General features: G+C 42.1%; 1 protein-coding gene across 2 annotated transcripts; it reads left to right on the forward strand.

Annotated features, from left to right (window-relative positions):
* The first annotated feature begins 40 nt into the window (after positions 1 to 40).
* On the forward strand, positions 41 to 19,548 carry LOC144716094 (putative magnesium transporter NIPA2). Of its 2 annotated transcripts, none has more exons than XM_078591132.1 (8): positions 41 to 846; positions 928 to 984; positions 9,898 to 9,988; positions 10,082 to 10,242; positions 16,996 to 17,123; positions 17,199 to 17,336; positions 17,797 to 17,889; positions 19,294 to 19,548. In XM_078591132.1, exons 1-8 carry the CDS (start codon positions 720 to 722, stop codon positions 19,441 to 19,443), a joined length of 945 nt encoding a protein of 314 aa, XP_078447258.1. In that variant the 5' UTR covers positions 41 to 719; the 3' UTR covers positions 19,444 to 19,548. The 2 variants fall into 2 exon arrangements, with proteins under 2 accessions (XP_078447258.1, XP_078447259.1); XM_078591133.1 differs by lacking the exon at positions 19,294 to 19,548 and adding an exon at positions 18,550 to 18,880.
* Positions 19,549 to 22,459: the final 2,911 nt, after the last annotated feature.

Genomic DNA, 22,459 nt, shown 5'->3' on the forward strand with positions numbered 1-22,459 from the left:
CTCTGTCCCTCACTTCCTCTTTCTCTCTCTCTCTCTCTCTGTCCCTCACTTCCTCTTTCTCTCTCTCTCTCTCCTCTCTTTCGCTCTCCTCTATTTCTCTCTTCCTCGCCCTCTCTCTGTCCCTCACTTCCTCTTTCTCTCTCTCTCTCTCTCTCTCTCTCTCTCTCTTCCTCGTTCTCTCTGTGTCCCTCTTTCTCTCTCTTCCTCGTTCTCTCTCTGTCCCTCTTTCTCTCTCTTCCTCGCACTCTCTCCTCTCTTTCTCTCTCTTCCTCGATCTCTCTCTCTCTCCTCTCTTTCTCTCTCTTCCGCGCACTCTCTCAGCGTTTCTCTCTCTATCTTCCTCGCTCTACCTCGCTCTCTCTTCCTATGTCTCTCTCTACACCTCGTTCTCTTTCTCTTCCTATTTCTCTCTTTACCTCGCTCTTTCCCTCTCTCTCTCTTCCTATTTCTCTCGCTACACCTCTCTCTCTCCTCCTGTTTCTCTCGCTACACCTCTCTCTCTATCTATGTATCTCTCTACCTCGCTCTCTCTTTCTCTCTCTTTCTATTTCTCTCTTTGCCAACCTCTCTCTCTCTACATCTACTCAAGATTACTCCTTCCGACGAACATTCCATGGATGTATGATCGAAGATCGAGCTCAAAATTCATCGATTTTTAGTTCTACTCGGCATTGCGGCCTCGTCCGTTCGATTTTCTAGCAATTTGATGCGAAAGAGAGATGGTATCCGAGAAGGACAACGCTTGGGGGCTAATTCTTGCGGTGATTTCCAGCGCATTCATCGGATCAAGCTTCATAATAAAGAAGAAGGGGCTCCAAAAAGCTGGAACTTCCGGCATTCGAGCAGGTTCTTTTTTTCTGCAAAGTTCTTTAGAAATTATTCATTTATCTTCGACCAGAGAGTTTCAAACGATCGATTCTGTTTCAGGAGAAGGGGGGCACTCTTACTTGAATGAACCTCTGTGGTGGATCGGAATGATCATCAGTAAGTATCGGAATTTATTTTATGGAATTGCGTTTTTGTTAAAATCCATGTTCCTCTAATATCTGTTTGCTCTGTAATTTGAGATGCAGTTTCTACGACAGAATTAAAGGGGTTTTATTTAATCAGATTATCTTAAACTGTTTTTTTATGATTAAACGACGAAACAAGGCTACTTTTTTTCCTTTGATCCGTGATTTTTAATGAACAAAAAAGAGTAGAAATTCAAGCTTGACATAGTTTCAAGAATAGAGCTTTATAGAGTCAATTCTATCCCGAGATAGTACGTATGAACACAAAAAAGAGCTACTCCTATGCGCATCTATTCAAATTTATAGATATGGTCTGTTTTCTCGGCTTATGTCCAGCCAGAGCTTTGCTTATTTAGTGAAAAATTACACCATAATTCATTTTTTTGTTAGAATTTTTTGTAGTGACTTTATATGTTTTCTGAAAGGATTTAACCCTCTAACATGAACTGAGAATAACTGAAATGACTACTTCTTGTGGTTCGATTCTCTTGTTATCATTATGGTATGGTTCTTCATAGAATGTATCAATCTAAAAGGAGGAGGATTAGTCAGATTGCATGTGACAATGAACTTGCACGTGCAGCTTCAAACTAATAATGGGGGGAGCTTCCTATAAATAACAGGAGGGACAGCGGGACCAACAGACTTTAATTTTTTGAATTCTTGGAGGGAGCTGTGGTGACAGACAGAGATTCTCTCAATCTCGCTGGGAGGGGTGACTCAATCTGATTATGTCCCTTTTCGGTTAGCCATTGCTGAGGACTAACCACAGCAAGAACTGGCGCATGTGAAAGTGGCATGCTGACTTTGCACATGTGAGTTATTTGAATAAGAGTGGGAATTCACCTCTATATCTATTGGGGGTGGTTTCCAATTGCGATCATCAAGAAGTTGTTATTCTCGGCCCTACGAGTAGATGGAGGTCCTCCCCCTTGTCGAAGAACAAGGGCGACCGATCTAGACCTCCTGTTTTAGTATTGGAGAGGGTAGCTGATTCAGTACGCCCATACGTGTTCATTGTGTTTGTCCGTTGTGCTCTACATTGTCAAGATTTGGATCAGATGTTTTTGTTAACATTTCTATTACATCTTACGTTATGCATACTGGATTTTAGTGCAAGATGTCTGATACGATGCCCACCCGAATTATCCAAATGACAATAGTCTTGAGAGAGAGAAAGAAAAAAAAAATTCCTCCAGCTGATTTGATAATCAGTTAAAGCACTCCAACGAGTAGATAATGGAATAAGAAAAGGAAGATGATTGGAGGAAACGAAGGTGGTTCACAAACGGCGGGATCAGCTGGTCATGGAGTCGAGGAAGACCGGATTGGTACCCCTTTTCCCTTCAGTCTAGGAGGATCTCCTTGACTGTCCGCTGCTCCAATACTTCTTCAAAACTGCCGTTCTAGAGGGTGTTCCCTCTTATTTATAATGCCGCAAACTCTAATTTTAGCAAGGGTTCTCAACGGGCCTTGCCGCCTGCCTCTCGTTTATATTTCGGAATTTGGCTTGTATCAGTACACCCTCTGGAGAACCAAATTGTCCCCAATTTGGAATGAAGGGAACTGACGTTGCAAAGCTGAAGCGTCTTCCCAGGTGGCTTCAAAATTGGGTAGATTTTTTTATACGAGGCCGCATCAGACATACCAGAGAAAACGCACAAGGCTCGCGGCACCACCCAAGACGGACACGTAGCAGTCAACCATAGTTGACCAGATCGACTTCCCAAGACAGTATATAAAGAAGAATACGACGAATAAAGCGCACCAAGAATTCAGTTGCGACTTGCGGGCTGGAGTCGGGAGTGCGATCTCGTTCTGGAGGAGAAGACGACCGATCCGGCCTCTCTCCCTCAATTTCCATTTGGTTCCTTCTAATCTCTATCTCTCTTGCGTCTAGATTCTACGCATACTCTGTTATTCGTTCCGTCTTCTCTGATTGCTCAGAATATTATTGCTCTCGGATTCTTGGAAGAACTATTACATTGATTCAATAAGTTCTTTGCAATTTGTGGTTATCTCGACCCGACCAGGGTCATAACATTTTTTCACTTCACGAGCACCTGCATTCCTTCTTGATTAAATCGATAAGAAAGTATTGCTTCTGGGTAAACCTTCCATTCCCTGTCATAAGAGATGTTAGTCATAAACGGAAAAACGGATTGACTTTTTCCAACAGCCTTGTGTAATTGAGACACATGAAAAACATGATGTAATTGTGATGAGTCTGGGAGTTGCAATTTGTATGCTACCAGTCCCATTTTTTCCAGAATGGTATAGGGCCCGAAATATTTCGATGACAACTTTTCTGAAGTCGTTCTAGCCAAAGTCTTCATGCGGTATGGTCTAATTTTGATATAGACCTTATCCTCTACTTCGTATTGGCAATCTCTCCTGCTTCATGCGGTGGTCTGCCTTCTGTTTCATGATGTTCTGAGCCTTAGCCAGATGCATTTTCAACCTCTGTAACATAGGGTTTTGTACATATAATTCTTGGTCTCATGAATCTATCGGAGATGAAGGCGATCCATAGCGTAGTAGTTGGGAAGGGTCCCTTCCATATAGAGCCTTAAAAAGGGTCATTCCAATAGACGAATGGAACGAACTATTGTAGCTGTACTCTGCCCAGGGAAGCCACCTTATCCACTGTTTTGGACATTCTGATAGATGCCTCATCCGAACTTATCAGAGGACAAAGAGACATCGACGGGGGGAGCACCAGACACGTGCCTCAGGAGAAGCACGTGCGATGCAAAATGAAGGGTAAAGACCAAAGTAAGCCTTATAAAATAAAGGGGAAGGAGCTCAAGAGGGGGACTCGAATTTTGAGAAAACAGTTACGCCTTTTCGACGGGAGCGGAGATTCTCCAGCTCGGAGGGAGAAGAGGTGACAACCGATCCAGCCAGGCCTTCCTTCCGCACCTTCTCTCTAACTCTGTTCTGAGTTCTCCTATCACTCACTTGAACTTCTCGTACATTTTGGCATTGATCGCCAGTTATTTGAACAATCTATTTAGATTATCTTGTTCTGTTTCGAGTTTGCAATTGGAAGTTAGAAGCGTTAACACATCCCGATACAAAGCATCTGAGGTAGCATTCTAAACCATGATTGGTGACTTCTGTCTGCCCATTTGTCTCAGGATGATAGGATGAACTTAGCCTTAATGCAGTACCTTGCAACTTGTGTGACTCCTTCCAAAATGTACTGGTGAAAATACTCCCACGATCGGATATGATAACACGGGGAATACCGTGCAATCGTACAATTTCCTTCATGAAAGTCTCCGCAATGCCCTGTGCAGTGAAAAGATGTTTAAGTGGCACATAATGACCATACTTGGTTAATCTGTCCACCACCACCATGATTGAATTGAATCCCTGTGAATTTGTTAATCCCTCGATGAAGTCCATCGTGATATCCTCCCATACTTGATCAGGAACAGGAAGAGGTTGCAGTAGTCCGGCCGGGCTAAGTTTCGAAGCCTTGTGGCATTGACAAATCTGACAGCTTAATACATATGTGTTGATCTGCCGTTTCATTCCAGGCCATTGAAACTGTTGTGGTACCCGTTGATATGTCTTCTGAAATCCCCCTTGACCTCCCATTTTCGTGTCGTGGAATTCCTTAAATAACACGGGGATGAGGTAGGAGTCCTTAGGAATAACTATTTTCTTTTTGTAGAGAAGGATTCCTTGTTGCAGAGAATACAGAGGTCTTGCTGTCGAGTTTTTCAGTAATTCTGCCTTGATAATCGATAATTTTGGATCCATCACAATTTCCTGTTCCAATAATGGTTTGTCTAACCAGTGTGTTACTGTGGCCACCTGGCATGTGATTCTATTATCCCCCAATCTGGACAGAGATTTTGCCACTGCGTTGTTCTTCCCTGTCTTGTACTTGATGTCAAAGTCAAACCCTTGTAACTTAACCAGCCACTTGTGGTATTGTGAAGGTATCTCCTTCTGATCATTTAAATACTTCAGGCTGAATTGATCTGTGAACATAGTAAATTTTTAGAATAGCAGATAATGTTTCCATTTGTTGATCGACCATACTACGGCCATCATTTCTCTTTCATAGGCTGATTTCCGTCTTGCATTTTCGGATAAAGCCTTGCTGAATTATGCAATTGGATGGGATTCTTGGAGTAATACAGCCCCCACACCAATCCCTGATGCATCTGTCTCTATCGTGAACGGCTTGGAAAAATCTGGTAACTGAAAGATGGGAGCGGTAGATAAAGCTTGCTTTAATTCTTCAAATGCCCGAGTAGCATGTTCATCCCAATAGTAAGCATTCTTTTTCAGCAAATCTATATGGTCCTAATGTTGACGGGCTTGGAATTCGGCAAAATGTGAATTTTGTGGTCAACACTTTTCTTAGGAGGCAGATGGAACTTTGGTTGAAAAACTGTCTGATAGATGTCTTGAAACTGAGAAAAAGGAAAGCTTAGTTGCAAGTTAAATACCGTGGGTTGGTGTGGGTCACAGGCCTTATGTAGCTCCCAGATTTGATGCTTGCTTCTTATAGTTTCTTGAGCGGTAGGATGAATCGACACCCCTGGAGACAGAAGATCTTGATCGCTTTGCAATGTGTATACTCGTTTACCCCAGAGTATTTTGAGATTTAATAACTTATAGTTGCTATAGAACCACTCGATTGATTTCAGCCATTGTACTCCTAGTATGCATTCTATCTTGCTCATGGGTATCAGATCTCGTTTTTAATCATCAAGCATTGCATATAGATCGGAACATTTAGAAAGATTCCTCTGGTTTCCTGAACCACTCCATTCGCCAATAATACATCAAAAGGTTCTCCAGGGAATACCGGAAAGTTCAGAATTGATGCCAATGTGGAATCAATGACGTTATGAGTCGCCCCGCCATCGATAAGTATACGGGCCAGATGCCTTTTGATGTTCCCCCATAATTTAACCAATCCGTTGGGAGAGGACTCAGAAAAATGGAAAGATATCTGAGCTGTATAAGCCGACCCCGAATTGATAGGGTCTTCATCTGTTTGCATATAATCTTGCTCTTCCTCAGGCAATTGCTCATCCTGGTCTCCATCTAATACCACGATCAAATTCAAATCCCTCTTACAGCGATGTCCCGGAGTGAAATGGTCATTGCAGTAAAAACATAGTCCCTTATCCTTACGCTGCTGGAACTCAATTTCAGTGAGTCGGATGTTGCGTCTCTTGTTCGTTCCCTCCATTAGATGCTGTCGTTGTTGCATGGATGGCCCTGGGGCGGTGATAAGCCCCTTGGTTATATTCAGTGTCCGGCTTGAAGAGTTCATGTTTTGCAACATAGACGTATTTGGCAAGCTCCTTTTTCCTTGGTGTTGAGTTGCTTGTTTATTCAGATAGGAAGGGGTGGCTTGCCAAGCTGACCATAACATTCCCAGGTCGATTTCTGCTTGCAAGGAGTGGTCCATAATTTCTCTAAGACCAAATGGCTTCGGTTTGAGGACTTCTCGTCAAATTTCTGCCTTGAAGCGACATAAATACGCATTTTCCTTGACTTCACAGGCCACATTCGGCATTTGCGCAATCAATTTTTCAAATTTGGCTTGGAATTTGGCGACAAAACCTGTTTGCTAGATCTCGATCAATGCTTGATATAATCCAGTTGTAGAAATGGAGTATCGTCCACAAAATTTCTCCTTAAAATCCTCCCGATATCTAAATCCCACCTCGTGCTCCGAATAGTGAAACCAGTCCAGCCCGGATTCTTCGAGATGCAGGGACACCAAATGCAGTTTTTCGTGATCTGGCAATGGATGCAATCGGAAAAACCTCTTGGCTCGCTTTATCCACCCTTCTGCATTATCACCCAGAAATAAAGGCAAATCTCCTCTCTTAAATCGAGAATCCTTGACTAATCTCCCTTCTGGTCGTCTTTCTTCCCGAATTTCACACTGAGGACGTGCGTTGGGGGCTTCACCAGGTACGTGTGGGTTCCCCGTTCGAATCTCATTGAGTTGCACAGATAAAGCGGCTGCCTGCTCCATTAGATGCTCCATGACATTCGTTGTCCTTCTTTGGAATTCCAATTGAGATATTTCTTCCCTTCGATCTGGCTCTATTCCGTTGCTTAACCGTGGAATTAGCCTGGCTCTGATACCACTGATACGATGCACACCCGAATTATCCAAATGACAATAGTCTCGAGAGAGAGAAAGAAAAACAATAACTCCTTCGGCTGATTTGATAATCAGTTCAAGCACTCCAACGAGTAGATAATGGAAATAAGAAAAGGAAGATGATAGGAAGAAACGGAGGTGGTCCACAAACGGCGGGATCAGCTGGTCGTGGAGTTGAGGAAGACCGGATAGGTACCCCTTTTCCCTTCAGTCTAGGAGGATCTCCTTGACTGTCCGCTGCTCCAATACTTCTTCAAACCGCCGTTCTAGAGGGTGTTCCCTCTTATTTATAGTGCCGCAAACTCTAATTTTAGCAAGGGTTCTCAACGGGCCTTGCCGCTTGCCTCTTTCGTTTATATTTCCGAATTTGGCTCGTATCAATGTGTTGATAAGATACCTATCTTAGTAGAGTTCTACTATCGCTGATCTTAGTTGGAATGGGATCTTAACAGTTTCCATCATTCTATTGCCTATTCTTGAACTTCTTGAAATAAAATCTTGGAGTTTCCTTTTATAGCATTCGTTTGGTATTATCTCAGTGAATCCATGGTACGATCTGTATTATACCCGGGATTGTAACATTTTTGAGTTTAAAGTTTTAAGAGGGAGACCGTATGGCGTAAAGGAGATAATGGATTCCTCGAGCTTGGAAGATGCCTCCTCCATATGCAGAACTACATGCGCAATCAGATCTGGCTCCATGCCCTCATAGTACAGCTCAACCACATTAACATATAGCTTCCAGGCACTGGCTTTATAACTGTGAATGGGATTGCTAGTTCGTTGTATGTAGCACCTCCAGTTATAGTACAATCTAGCAATTTTGAAAACCCCTATGCCAAAACTTGAGAGTTAGAGATGCCAAGTTTCAGCAGCGGAAGGTTTAGGGATTAAGTCATTATTGTAATGATTGTTTTACTCCTGGTCATTGCTGCAAGAAGAATCTCAACTTGATCCTAGTGACGGAAGGAGATGAAATATATGAAAGGGAGGAACTGGACGTCCTATGCAGACCAATGATAGTCCGAATGCCGCGGGTGCAGTATTCTTGTCGCGAGTAAATCTGCAGCAAGCTCAAATACCTTCACCATCTGGATCTCTCAAACTATGGGGCAACATGAATGTCATACTAGTAATAGTATTGATAGATGGGGATACAACCCACAATTTCATTAACCCCGCTATTTTACCACTTGCGGAGATTCCTATTATGGATGAACCAAGATTTGATGTGATGTTGGGCAAAGGATTTCTAAAATCTTCAAGAGGAGTATGTGTGGATGTTCCTTTACATATTCAAAGTTTAGATGTTATACAAGACTTTCTACCTTTAGCAATGGGAAGCTTTGATATCACATTAGGAGTACAATGGCTAAAATTGCTTCATGGGTTCTACTCAAATTACAACATGCGTATGCTTCAGGCACTGTGGCATGATCGACTTCATTTCATACAAAGTGATCCTGAATGCAGGTCTCCAGAATCTGCATTCCAACTACAACAAGTTAAAGAAGTACCATGCAGCAAGTGACAATTCAGAAGATTACACTCACTGTGCAATCCCACTGAGGCTTCGGTAAAGACCCTTGAACTATAATCTATTATTGAGAAGTTCAAAAATCATTGTCTTTTGGTATTTGAACCTTGTAGGACCTTAGTGATACGCAACTAACTCGCACGTACCTGGAAAAGAGGAAAAAACAGAAAACAACGATGACGTCCACTTCCTCAGGCCACGTGTGAAGGGGGCCTAGGTCAGTTATCGACCTATGAAATAAGAAGGGTTTTGGTAACAGAAAGGAGGCAGAGAGAAAAGGAGTTCGAGGTGGAGCTCAAGGGGTATCGGGAGATTCTCTCGGCATCAGCTGGGCAATACCAATCTGGGCTTGCCTACTTCTTCTTCTAGTCTATCTTCACCCCTCGGGATTCTTCCTTCCCTGTATTCTCTCATCAACATTCTATCTCCCCGTTCTTCTCGTTGTGGATATTCCTCAGTCGTTGGAGTGGTGTCCCGTTATGTTCTCAAGCAAATTTTGCTGCTCAGTAATCTCACATTACTTTCGGAGTGGGAGGTCCGTATCACTTAGTTCCTAAAAGGGATATAGATCATCTCATACATTTACTTCTAGAAGCAAAACCTGTGAACATCAGACCACACATATACTCCTATTTCCATAAAAATGAACTCGAAGCACTCACACAAGAGTTGTTGGATTCTGGTTTCATATGACACTCCTATTGTTCATTTTCAAGCCCCGCTCTCTTGATTAAAAAGAAAGATGGAGGCTAGAGGATATGCATGGACTATCGAGCTTTGAATATAACTACCATTCCTAATTGGTTCCCCATACTATAAATAAGGAGTGCAACCCTGCATATGGGGGAATCAAGAATCAGTTGTGAAGTCGCCACAGGAGATCCTCCTCAGAGCTGCTGCCTTCGACCGATCCGGCCGGCAGCCTTTTATTCCACGACGAGGAGAGTACTAGATGGTATCAATAGTGGATTTACTTGGTATAGGTGTTTATGAACTCAATAGTGGATCAAATTATAAAAAAATCAAATATATTTATATTCAGCGATCCATCTTGGGTAATGTACGCAGCTTTGGAAGATTGTAAAGTTTCTCTTTTCTTTAAATTTTTATTTTTATTTGAAATGTGTTATTAAGTATTGATTAAATTTGTACCACCTGAGAGCTAAAAGTGATTTCACAACGGTTTCTTTTGATAGTGATTGTCGGGGAGGTTGCTAACTTTTTTGCTTATGGGTTTGCCCCTGCAATTCTGGTTACTCCATTGGGAGCCTTGAGCATAATTTTCAGGTTTGCAACAGTTCAGTCGGGATACTTACTCGTTTTGATATTTTGATAATAGTTAATATTCATTTCTTCTTTATCTAATTTACTTTCTTGCAGTGCAGTGCTAGCTCATATATTTTTAGAAGAGAAATTGCATATATTTGGAATGTTTGGTTGTGTGCTCTGTGTGGTGGGCTCCACTGTAATTGTCTTGCATGCACCCATTGAAAAAGACATTGAATCCGTTCAACAGTTGTGGCACCTCGCTACTGAACCTGGTAATTCCTGTCACATTTTTTTATTAAGTTTATAATGTCCTTGCTGCAGAAAAAATATTCATTCTAAAAATATGGCAGGAATTTAATTTCAATTATAAAGTAAAATGTCCCATTGGATAGATTATGTTGACATTATTGGCTCCTTTCCTTGTCTTCTTTCTATTATTAGCCCCTTTCTATTATTAGCCCATTAGGGCTCCCTATAAAACCCCTTGTAATCTCTTTGTTTGAGTATCAAGAATTGTTCTTTCTTCTTGTCTTCATGGTATCAGAGCCCTAACCCTAACCCTAATTTGGGTTCCTGGGCTCGACCGTAGCTCCGATCTCTGGCGTTTCTACATTCGCCACGATCTTGAGCTCCTTCTCCTTCCGGTTGGCTACCTGCTCCTGGTGGCGCAGCTTCTTTCCGGCCACATTTCCGGCTTCCCGCACCGCGCTCCCTCCTCGGCTGTGCTTCTCTCTCGGCAGCGTACGCTTCCCTCTCGACCGCACGCTCTCCTCTCGGTGTGCGCGCCTCGGCAGCGCGCTCCTCCTCGGCTGCGCTCCCTTCTGCGCGGCGCGCTCCTCCTCGACTCTTCAGCGCGCCTAATAGCCGCGGGCGTTCCCGCAACCGTGTGCTCCTCGTGTGACACTTCATTCTGTGATCAAGATGACGGAGCCTGTATCGGTTTCCGGTGTGACGCCAGCATCGACGCCAGCATCGACGCCACCCAGTGTGGGTCAAACGTCAAATGCTTCGGAGGCACCTCTTGAGTCGGGGAATTGATCGGCTTCACCTGGACCGTTTTCTCTGCCTCGGATGCCTCCAGATGGGATGTTCACCGGCTTTAACCTTCTTGATGGCAGCAATATGTCCAGATTACTCTCAAGGGACGACTGATGCGTCATTTACTTGAAGAAGGGCCTTCCAAGACAGACTCCAAGTACTATGACTGGATAGACGTTGAAGGGGTGGTCCATCGATGGCTTTTGGATAGTATTTCACCGAGTATCAAGGGTGAATTTCTGTCTCTTGAGTCTGCCCGGGCCGTGTGGGAAGCGGCCCTTGACAGCCACTCCAAGAAAAATAATATTGCCACACTGTATGAGCTAGTGCATCGGGCCGCCAATCTGCGTCAAGGAGACAGGACGATCATGGAGTACAGCACAGAACTCATTTCTCTGTGGAATGAGATTGATCACTACATGCCTCCGGACCCTCACTCGGTGGATCGCAAGTACACTCTTCAACTTTGGGTTTTTCAGTTCCTTATAGGACTTAACCCGGAATATGAAGCGGTACGGGCTCAGCTTATACACCGGGAGAAAGAGCTTTCCTTCAAGGATGCGCTTCGCAGCACGAGAATTGAAGAATCTCGCTTTCAGCAGTCCCAGACCCCGGCTTCTGCACTTGTAGCACATTCGTCTTCCTCCACGCGCTCCTAGGTGTCGACCACATTGACTGGAGCAGGAGCTTCGTCTCGTGGTCCATCTACTCAGACTGAGGAATCCTCCAAAGGTGATCCTTTCCTTTTCTGCAATTACTGCAAAAAGCGGGGTCACTCCAAGGAGACGTGCTTTAAGCTTCAACGGAAGCGAACACAACAAAGCAATCTCGCTACGGTTGCACCTTCTGTCAACCAAGTATCGATGCCTGGTCAAGTGCCTCTGTCCTATGGTCTTCTTCCAAGTGGAGCGTCTTCGGCGAGTGCTTCTCTTCCCGGCTTTACACCTGAAGAAGTGGAACGTCTTCGGCGATTGCTTGACCCTCCAGTCGTGGGCTCGTGCTCTCTAGCTAACGCGGGTATGTCCACCATTCCTTCTCCTTCTCCTTCACCATCTCCGTCGTCATCATCATCCAATTGGCTTCTTGACTCTGGTGCCACTGCCCACATGACACCCAATCCTAGAGCTTTTGTGACCTATGAACCCGTTTCCGGCTCCTCCAAAGTTAAAACAGCTTCCGGTGATCTTCTCACTGTGGCTGGGATTGGTCGTGTGTCTCTCTCTCCTTCGATGAACCTCACTAAAGTCCTTCATGTTCCACGGCTTGCTCATCATCTTCTTTCTTTATCCCGCCTTGTTCGTGATCTGAACCAAGATCTTACATTCACTCCTAATACCTGTTTTTATCGTGATAAGGTGTCGGGGAGGACGATTTCCATTGCTGAGGAGCATGAGGGTCTCTATCTTGTTCGATCTCCCTTGTCTCCCCTCGCTGTTGCTGCCGCTGCAGTTCCCCTTTCGGCGTCTCATGAGCGTTTGTGGCTTCTCCATCGACGCCTCGGCCATCCATCCTTTGCTACTCTTTATCGTTTATTTCCAAAACTTTTCCAAGGCCACTCTGTGGACCGCTTTGTTTGTGATGCTTGTCGAATTGCTAAACATCATCGTACTACGTATCCTATTTCTTCTTCCCATTTGACGACTCCTTTTGCTCTCGTTCACACCGACGTGTGGGGACCCTCCCCTGTTCATAGCACGTCCGGTGCTCGGTGGTTATGTATATTCATTGATGACGCTACTCGTTTCACGTGGGCCTATCTCTTGAAAAATAAATCAGAGATCTCCCTTGTTATTCCTCAGTTCTACTCTCTCATTCAAACTCAATTCTGCACTTCTATTCGTCGCTTCCGCTCCGACAATGCCCGAGACTATGTCAATTCCACGTTAAGTACTTTCTTCAAAGATAAAGGCATCATCCATGAAACCACATGTCCTTACACCCCCCAGCAAAATGGAGTTGCAGAACGAAAATTTCGTCACATTTTTGAAATGGCTCGGAGCCTCTTATTTCACATGCATGTGCCAAAGTATTTTTGGGCTGAAGCTGTCCTAACTGCCATTCATCTTCTCAACCGTCTTCCGTCTCGCGTACTTAACTACTCTACTCCCATTGATTGTCTCCAGCATTCCTTCCCCAACATTTCTCTCCGAACCAATCTTACCCCTCGTGTCTTTGGGTGCGTTTGCTTTGCTCCTAACCACCATCTTGGTCGTGACAAGCTTGATCCTCGGGCCATCCAATGTGTCTTCGTCGGCTATGCTTCTACTCAAAAGGGTTATCGATGTTATCATCCACCCTCTCGTCGATTTATTGTCACCAAGGATGCTACCTTTGACGAATTCACTCCGTATTACCCCTCTTCTTCTCCACCTTCTCCTTCTTTACCACCTCAATCAGATCCCCTTGAATTTCTTATTCTTCCTAACTCATCTCCCTCGTCACCAGTCCCAAGTCCTTCCTTGCCTGTTCCTCTCGAAGAGCCTCCATCTGATATTCCCATGAACACCTTGTCCTCTGATCCTCTGCCTGCACCAATCCCAAATCCACCTGTCCTTACTAAAGATCCATCCTCTGCTTCATCGAACCCTCCAGCAGAGTCTCCATCGGATCCCTCTATCCCACTATGTTGTGCCCCTTTACCTATACGCCGTTGCCCGCCAGAAAAACACTATGGTATCACTCTTGCTCGTCGCAAGCCTTGTGTTCCTCCTACCCCTGAAGTTCCCTCATCCTCCTCATCCACTCCTCTTGAAAATCCTTCATTAGCACTTGTGTCTTGCCCTCATCCTTCTCCATTGTATCCATTAGCCGCATCCATCTCATCTCATCGTCTTTCCCCATCCTACCACGCTCTTCTCACCTCCCTTGACACTATCTCCCTTCCAAAGACGGTGGACGTAGCCCTCTCTCTTCCTCATTGGCGTCGGGCAATGGAGGAGGAGCTACAAGCACTTGCCCTAAATGACACATGGGATCTGGTTCCACTACCGCCGGGCAAGCACTTGGTTGGCAGTCGATGGGTTTATGCTGTAAAGCACAATTCCGACGGCTCTATTGAAAGGCACAAGGCACGTGTTGTGGCGCAAGGGTTCACCCAACAGTATGGCATTGATTATCAGGAAACATTTACCCCTGTGGCCAAGATGAACACTGTCCGGATTCTCTTGGCTCTTGCCGCCGATCGGGGCTGGATATTGCAGCAATATGATGTCAAGAATGCTTTTCTTCATGGTGATTTGACTGAGGAGATCTATAGTGCCGTCTACTCTGAGTTCAGTTGTTTGTCGCCTGAAGAAAGCGCTGTACGGTTTGAAGCAATCTCCTCGTGCTTGGTTTGGCCGTTTCACCATGGCCATGAAGAACCGGGGATACCGTCATTGTAATGGAGATCACACGCTTTTCTACCGTCATTCCACGTCCGGGGGAGTGGCTATTCTTCTCGTGTACGTGGATGACATTATCATCACGGGTGATGATACGGAGTCCATTACTCAGCTGGCTATGTATCTGTCGTCGGAGTTTGCCATACGTCATCTTGGCCCATTACGATATTTTCTTGGTATTGAGGTGGCTTATTCTTCGAGTGGGATTTTCATCTGTCAGCGGAAATATACAGTGGATCTTCTTTGCGAGCTGGGAAAGGAAGACTCCAAGCCTATTTCGACACCGATTGATGTGAGTCATCGACTTGGTGCGGATGAGAATGAAGATCCGGCTGAGCCTGGACAATATCGAAGACTTGTGGGCAAACTGCTCTATCTCACCCACACCCGTCCCGACATTGCATATGCAGTGGGTGTTCTAAGTCAGTTTATGCAGAACCTCGAATGAGTCATCTTCATGCTGCCCATCGCTTCCTCCGCTTTCTTGAAGGGCACCATTGGCCGTGGATTAATGTTTCGCCGCCACGGTGGTCTGCGTCTGAAGTCTACACCGATGCCGATTATGCAGGATCTGTGGTTGAACGTCGGTCGACCTCTGGGTACTGCACCTTCTTGGGAGGCAATCTTATTACTTGGAGTAAGAAACAGAAAGTGGTCTCTCGATCAAGTGCTGAAGCGGAGTTCCGTGCCCTTGCGCATGGTCTTTGTGAAGCACTTTGGAGTACCCAACTGCTTCGTGAACTAAGGTGTCCGGTTTCTTCCTGTTCAGCTGTTCTGTGACAACAAATCGGCTATCAGCATTGCTCATGATCCCGTCCAGCATGATCGTACAAAACACATTGAGATCGATCGACATTTCATTAAAGAGAAGCTTGAGTCGGGAAATTTCTGCACGCCATATGTTCCGTCAGCTGAACAGCTTGCAGACATCTTCACCAAAGGGCTTCATGCCCCTCGGTTTGAGGAGCTCTGTTCCAAGCTGGGTGTGGAAAACATCCACGCTCCAGCTTGAGGGGGAGTGTAGACATTATTGCCTCCTTTCCTTTCTTGTCTTCTTTCTATTATTAGCCCTTTCTATTATTAGCCCATTAAGGGCCCTTTCTATTATTAGCCCATTAGGGCTCCCTATAAAACCCCTTTTAATCTCTTTGTTTGAGTATCAAGAATTGTTCTTTCTTCTTGTCTTCAGATTATACAAGATCTGAACGAGGACACAGAAGATAAATCTGTCGCCGTTCAATTATTTCTCCTTTACTATGCTTTATTTTCTGGTATAGTGTTACGTTCCTCAGTATGTGGCAATCTGCTTCAAGAACTTCAATCGAATAGAGACTTCACACCGTACAGAAGAATTTTTCATGAATTAAGTTTTTAATGTCTTTTCTGTAGTACATTTATGTAGCGTAATTTGCTATAAATTAAAGCTGATCCCTAAAGTTAAGTGTGTTATTGGATATAATACACAATATCTGAACGATGAAACAGTTTACCTTGATTTCTGATCCCTTATTGATGTGAAATTCGCAGAAGAGAACTTGCTGTCTCTCTTAGGACATTTATTTTATAATTTATATTGCATCTGATGAATTCCTTATCTGGTCCTTCTTGTGAAATGGCCAACTTCCAAGGACATTCTTAAATGAATTTATAATGCCTTTTTCTGCATTATGAAAAGGACATTATAAATTTTCTCTTAAAAAAGCCATCTTCTGCAGCGCAAGTATATAAAATTAAATATAACTGAAATTTAACTTTATTAGATAGAATATAAAAGCTTCTCATTGATAGGACCTCAGATCCTATAAAGAATAGACCTCAAAGAAAAACCAAAACCTTTATTGGATCTCCAATTCAGGAAGGATGGAATCCCAGAATATGAAACAATGTAATGATTTGGATCCTGCAGAAGATAATGTGTAATAAATGAGAAGGAAATAGGAAGAGAATGAGAGGAGAGGGATTGCCCAAATCGTATGTGCGCCCTTCCTTGACCCGGAGTGTCTCCGCTCCGCTGCAACCTCTCAAGTTCTTGATTTTCCAAAAGTATCCTGATGAGTAGTCTTCCACCTTTATCTATAACCTTCTTGCGGTGCTGTTAATTTGAAGACGCACGTGCTGCTCCCACGGCATGTGCGGATTCCGTTATATGACGCCTCCTATTCGCTCGTTGATAGGTCTGAGTAAGGACTCTATCACTCATTACTTTTTTATGTGAATTTTGGGTCTCTCTTGAATTCTTTTCCTCTTAAATGTTTTATTTTCTAGTTTATCTTTTTAATAGATAAATTATTTACCTGATCCTTCAGACAGTATAACCAAAAAACACTTGCATTCTTACATGAAGTTTTTTGTGTCCCGTATGCAGTGCAAGTATGTATTCAATAACAGAATATATAGCAATTTTACTTATTAAATACAGCGTCTCTGTATGTAGAACATAAAAGATTCTCATCCTTTTTTTGATGTTAAGTTACAGAAGAGAATTCATGCTCTCCCTCGAATTACTTCCTGCTGACAATGTTTTATTTTCTATTTTTCCTTTTAGGAGATGAGTTCTTAACCTGATAGCCCTAGTAGAATAATCAAATTGTTACAACTTGGCAGGTTTTCTTACTTATGCTGGTTTTGCCTTTGTTGGGGTCATAACTCTTATGATTTTTATTGTACCACGTTATGGACAGACACATATGGTTGTTTATATTGGTCTATGCTCCATCGTTGGCTCCATTACGGTATGCGTAATAATGATAATGTTATAATATGTTATCCTAATCTTATATTTAACTACTCATCCATCCTCATTTCAGGTCATGGGCGTGAAGGCTCTGGCCATTGCCTTAAAGTTAACTTTTTCTGGAATGAATCAGTTTGTGTATGGGCAAACCTGGTTTTTTGCTGTTGTTGTGGTGGTATGTTGTGTTCTACAGATACACTATCTGAATAAGGTAAGGTTTGTTTTTCCATTTTATCAATATATATTTTATTATTTTATTTCTTTGGCCTCTCTGAAGTTGTAACAAGATCCCATAAAATCCTATTAAAGTTTCGAAGTTTAACTTTCCTCACTCAATTTCGAAAAAGAGGTGGGGAGTGAGTCATGCTTGGGTTTAAAATTTTCAGCTAGACTATATGATAGATTATTTCACCATATGCACTTTAATCAATAATTTATAGATTGAAAAACATGAACGTAAAATAAAAATTTCCCGCCCATTTTTTAATGTGCTGATTTTGTTGCCTAAGTTGAACCCAAATTGTGTCTTATGTAACTCAGGCTTCAATCAACTGTTGTCACATGACAATTGTTAAGAAAGAAAAGTGAAAAAAACAGAAATTTTACGAAATTTCCAAATTTTGATTTTTTGATGAACAGAATGAATGTTCATGCGGTTACTTCAATTTCAGGCACTAGACACATTTAATACCGCCGTGGTATCCCCAGTCTACTATGTGATGTTTACTTCTCTGACGATTCTTGCCAGCATGATCATGTTCAAGGTAATTGGAAGTAGCACATTATTCATAGTACTTTATCTCCTGCTCTATGAAAGGATTCATAGATTGCTTGCAAGTAGTAGCACATTTTTATGTGAACATTGTCATCGTGTTATCATACTGGACTAGTTCACCCGTTGTGGACATGATCTGAGTCATTATTCAGATAATGTCGTCATGTGGGATTCAGCCACTATGGTGCATGACATCATCATGCATGTGCTGACTCATACTTGTCACCCAATGGTTATCATTATGCATGTATTGTCATCATGGCTGATTCAGCCATTATGGTGCATGTTGTCATCATGCTCATGCTTGCTCATGACATCGTCCAATGACTTGCCCTTTCCAGTGACACTGCCACTTGGGTTTAGCATCAATGTGTTAAGATCCCCATGGATATCTAACAAAATCAAGAAATAGGACGAGGGTAGTAGAGGGGAGTCGGAGAGATGGGGAAGGTAAGAGAGAAGAAGAGATAGTGATTGGTGAACAAACACTCAAGAACTTTAGGATTGGGAGTTCTTGCCCTCATGACAGCCGGATGCAGCTACCCGTGCCAAGAAACCACAAAATGTTCATTCATCAAAAGGTCCCCTTGCGATCTTACAAGGGGGTATTTATAACCCTAGGATTTTGAAGAATCGGCTATCTTTTCAGGACGCTAACACAACGAAGAGTGAATGATGTTGATGACGGTGAAGAATAGTCATTATCATGCAGTTTCCAACTGCTGGTATTCTAATCACCTGTGCCTTTCATTGGTTGACGCTGATTTGCTATTGTCATTTTCATCAAGTTTTCAAGAGCCATCATCATCATCATCGTCATCCTGTTTCCAAGAGCCGCCATCTTCTTTGTCATTTTCATCCATCAGTTGATGACAAATCATCATTGTCATGTGGTTTTCAAAAGTCGGCATCTTTATTTTCATCTATTTGGAGTATTTAATCAGATCCTGATCACTATCACCACCATCGGAATGGCAATGACACTGTTTTCACCGCATGATCTTAGTCATTATGCGCATGATATCATGGTGCCGGATTCAGTCATCGTGGTGCATTACATCATCATACGGGTGCTGAACCGTCTGCTGAAATAGCTGACGTGTCCCACAGGGAATGCAAACATGTTCCATGAAAACAAGTTTTCCTTTTACAATTGATGTCATCGTGACTTCATCATGGTCAAACTTGCTAGTTCATTATGGATGTGCCATCATCATGCATGTACTAACTCATCCATAGTAATAACAGCTGGCATGTCCCACAATTTTTTTATCATAGATGTCATCATGACATCATCATAGTCTGACTGGCTTATTATGCATACTACATGACACCATCATGCATATGCCGGCTAGTCCATCCGAACAGCTGACGTGTCGCATTGGTGACACAGGATTGGGCGACACAGGGCGCCTCACAAATTGCTACAGAGCTGTGCGGCTTCGTGACCATCCTTGCTGGGACTTTTCTTCTGCACAAGACCAAGGACATGGGCAAGACCTCTCCCCCCGAACCCGCGCCGACGCCTCCGGCCAGTGTCTAATAGCTGTGAGTCCTTTGGGCTCAGTACTTTGTGATGTTTTCAAAATAGCTTATTCAGGCACGCTCTTTCATTAAGTAGAAAATATGAATGTTTAGTATTGCTAGCTTTCTTGTTTCATATATTCATACATACATGCATACATATATATGTATGTTTGATCTTTATGTTGAGAGGTATATAGAGCAAGTGAGTGTGATTTAAATGTATGTGAAGAGAGATATAGAGAGAATCCGAGTGACTGAGGTATAACTGTATGTGTATTTATATAAAGTGATTGAGATATAAATATATGCAGAAAAAGATGTAGAGACCAAATGAATGAGATATACATGTAGAGAGAAAGTGAGTGAGAGATAAATGTAGAGAGAGATAGAGAGCAAGAGCAGGGGATATACATGTATGTAGAGAGATATATAGAGAGGAAGTGAGATATAAATGAATGTAGAAGGAGATAGAGAGAAAGTGAGTGTGATATAAATGTATGTAGAAACAAATATAGAGAGCGAGTGAGATGTACATGTAGAGTTACATAGAGAGTAAGTGAGATATAAACGTATGTAGAGAGAGATAGGAAGAAAATAAGTGCGATATAAGTCTGTGGAGACAGATATAGAGAGCGAATGAGATGTACATGTATGTAAAGATATATAGAGAGACCGAGAGTGAGATATAAATGTATGTAGAAGGTGATATAGAGTGCATGCGAGTGAGGGATGGAAGATGATTGAGAATTTTGTGTCTAGAAAGTGTATGAGAGGAAGTGAGTGGTATGTATGTTGAGAGAGGACTGTATTTGTATGTAGAGAGAAAGGATAATGAGAGGATTCGTGAGTGGTTGCATATGTAAAGACAGAAAGAGAGGTATTTGTGTAAAAATATGGAGACTAAGATGGATATACGTGCAAAGAGAGACGGAGAGTGCAGTGAGTGATTTCTATAGATTGAGGAGAATCACTCAGATGTATATGGAGAGAGTGTGTAAAGTATTTATTTATTGATAACATGATAATTTTTCACTCCAATAATCTAGTTTAACTTGATGTCAAAGCTTTGCAGTCCCGTGAAGTGTGGAGTTTACATTACCTTTTGGTTTCTTAATGTTCAAGAAGCTAACCACCAGTGTTAATGCAATAAATTCAACTCGTCGAAATGTGTGAAATACACGATCTACGACAATATCTTTGGTAATAATATTATCTTAACAGTTGGATTAGTGTGGCTCAGTTATGCTTAAGAGGGGGTGGTGAATTAGGCTGCTTAAGTTTTCTGGTCTAAATTAAATCTAATTAAGTGATCTTATACCTATCAGCTGAATTAGGATTAAAGGAGGTTGACACAGATTTTTATACAGCTAAGGGCTAGCCCCTAATTCGTACCTCAGGGATATCTGACCCAGAGTTCAAAAAGATCCTAATCTAAGTTTAATGCTCCACAAAAAAAACAGTCGGTAATAAAGATAGAAGGATATCAAGTAAAGAAAATTCAATGAAGAATATGCCAAGCCCATGACCCCCTTAGTTTTGTTGGATGCATTTCTCTCCCACCTCCTTTTTGCTGAGTAGACATGTCCTTTTCTTTTAGCACGCTGAACATAGACTAAACAGCTAATTTCCACATAATCTTAATAATTTGAACCATGATGTAAATAAAGAATAGCAGAAACTAAGCACAATTTAGATTAGGCCTCTTTCTTAACCTCTTTCTTATCCCAAAATTCATCGTTTGATTTTCTCTATATTCAACGTCCTTCAAAAGTTAACCCACTTATATCCACTTGTAAACCACTCCACTTATTAACATTTCTCAATTTATCCAATAAAAACCATTCAGCAAGAGGCCTACTAATTTCTAGAGTCATGTCCAATAAGATTTTAAATTACTCCACTAAAAATTACTTGAGGTCCACAAAAAACCCTTGATTTCCTCTCTTCACTTCATCCTTTTATTTTACCCCATGAATTATTTCTATCTTTATATCTTATTTAATCAATGATTTTTCTTTCTCAAATTTAATATAATTCAGATAAGATATTGGAAATGTGGAACTCGGATATTTCTGGTTGCTTGCTCTCCTTTAGATGCCTCTCACTCTCTCTTTGATGTTTTTCCTCTTCCTCTCCTCTTCACGAGTTTCATTTCACGCTATAAATACACCAAGAAAATATAGCTCTTTTGCCAGAGAATAAGATGAAATATTGAATTTCACTCTTCACTTATTGACTTCTTAAAGATACAATATATTAGGTTGTATGATTTTGAGAAATGAATGCTCGTTAGATTTCTTTGCTTATCTTTCTTTTTCAGGTGTAGAGATGGCCTATTTTATCCCAGAAGTCCCCTTAAATAATAATAAAGATGAGAGAGAATATGAGAAATAAATGCCAATCATTTAGGACGTTAAGTTCTTTAGGAATGGATGTCATTGACACATCCTTTGGGAATGATGTCCCATATTAAGCTGATATAAAAAACCATTAATTACCATCTTAAACGCTTAATAAACATGACTTACCATATTGAGAAAGAGGCTGAACAGATTTTGAAGGAAAGGTGGGCGGTTGGCAAAAACTGTTGTGTTATTTACCTTGGTTCAATCATGGAAAACAGGTTTCCATGGATGTGGAAGCATGTTATCGATTCTGAATCAATCATTAAAATCATACATCACATGCATCTTATGGGGAGCTTGTTCCACCCTTGACTTTAAAAATTTGAGATCATTCTGAATCCGTTCACATTACGGTGATATCGTTTAGCTAACGAATACAAAAATAGAACTTGGAGAACAACATCAGAAGTTATTTCATCTCACTTTCGTTTGTTATCGATAATTTTTTATTTGATATCTATCTGTTTTCGGATAACGATAACGGATAACATAATTTTTTGTGAGTTACTCTTTATCATACCCATTATCTGGGAACGCGTCTCAATTTTGGAGATTCTCCTGTATCGATATCCAATATCATGAATGGATATCAGATATCGAATAGTATTACTTATGTAGCATACTTAA

The sequence above is a fragment of the Wolffia australiana genome, chromosome 20, assembly GCF_029677425.1.
Source record: "Wolffia australiana isolate 7733 chromosome 20, ASM2967742v1".
Lineage (NCBI taxonomy): Eukaryota > Viridiplantae > Streptophyta > Magnoliopsida > Alismatales > Araceae > Wolffia > Wolffia australiana.

Excerpts from the sequence above, each read along its gene's own strand:
- LOC144716094 (XM_078591132.1), top strand. The coding sequence starts at position 720 with ATGGTATCCGAGAAGGACAACGCTTGGGGGCTAATTCTTGCGGTGATT. Across the intron at positions 10,243-16,995 it reads GCACCTCGCTACTGAACCTG|GTTTTCTTACTTATGCTGGT; the intron begins GTAATTCCTGTC and ends ACAACTTGGCAG. Across the intron at positions 17,124-17,198 it reads CCATCGTTGGCTCCATTACG|GTCATGGGCGTGAAGGCTCT; the intron begins GTATGCGTAATA and ends TCCTCATTTCAG.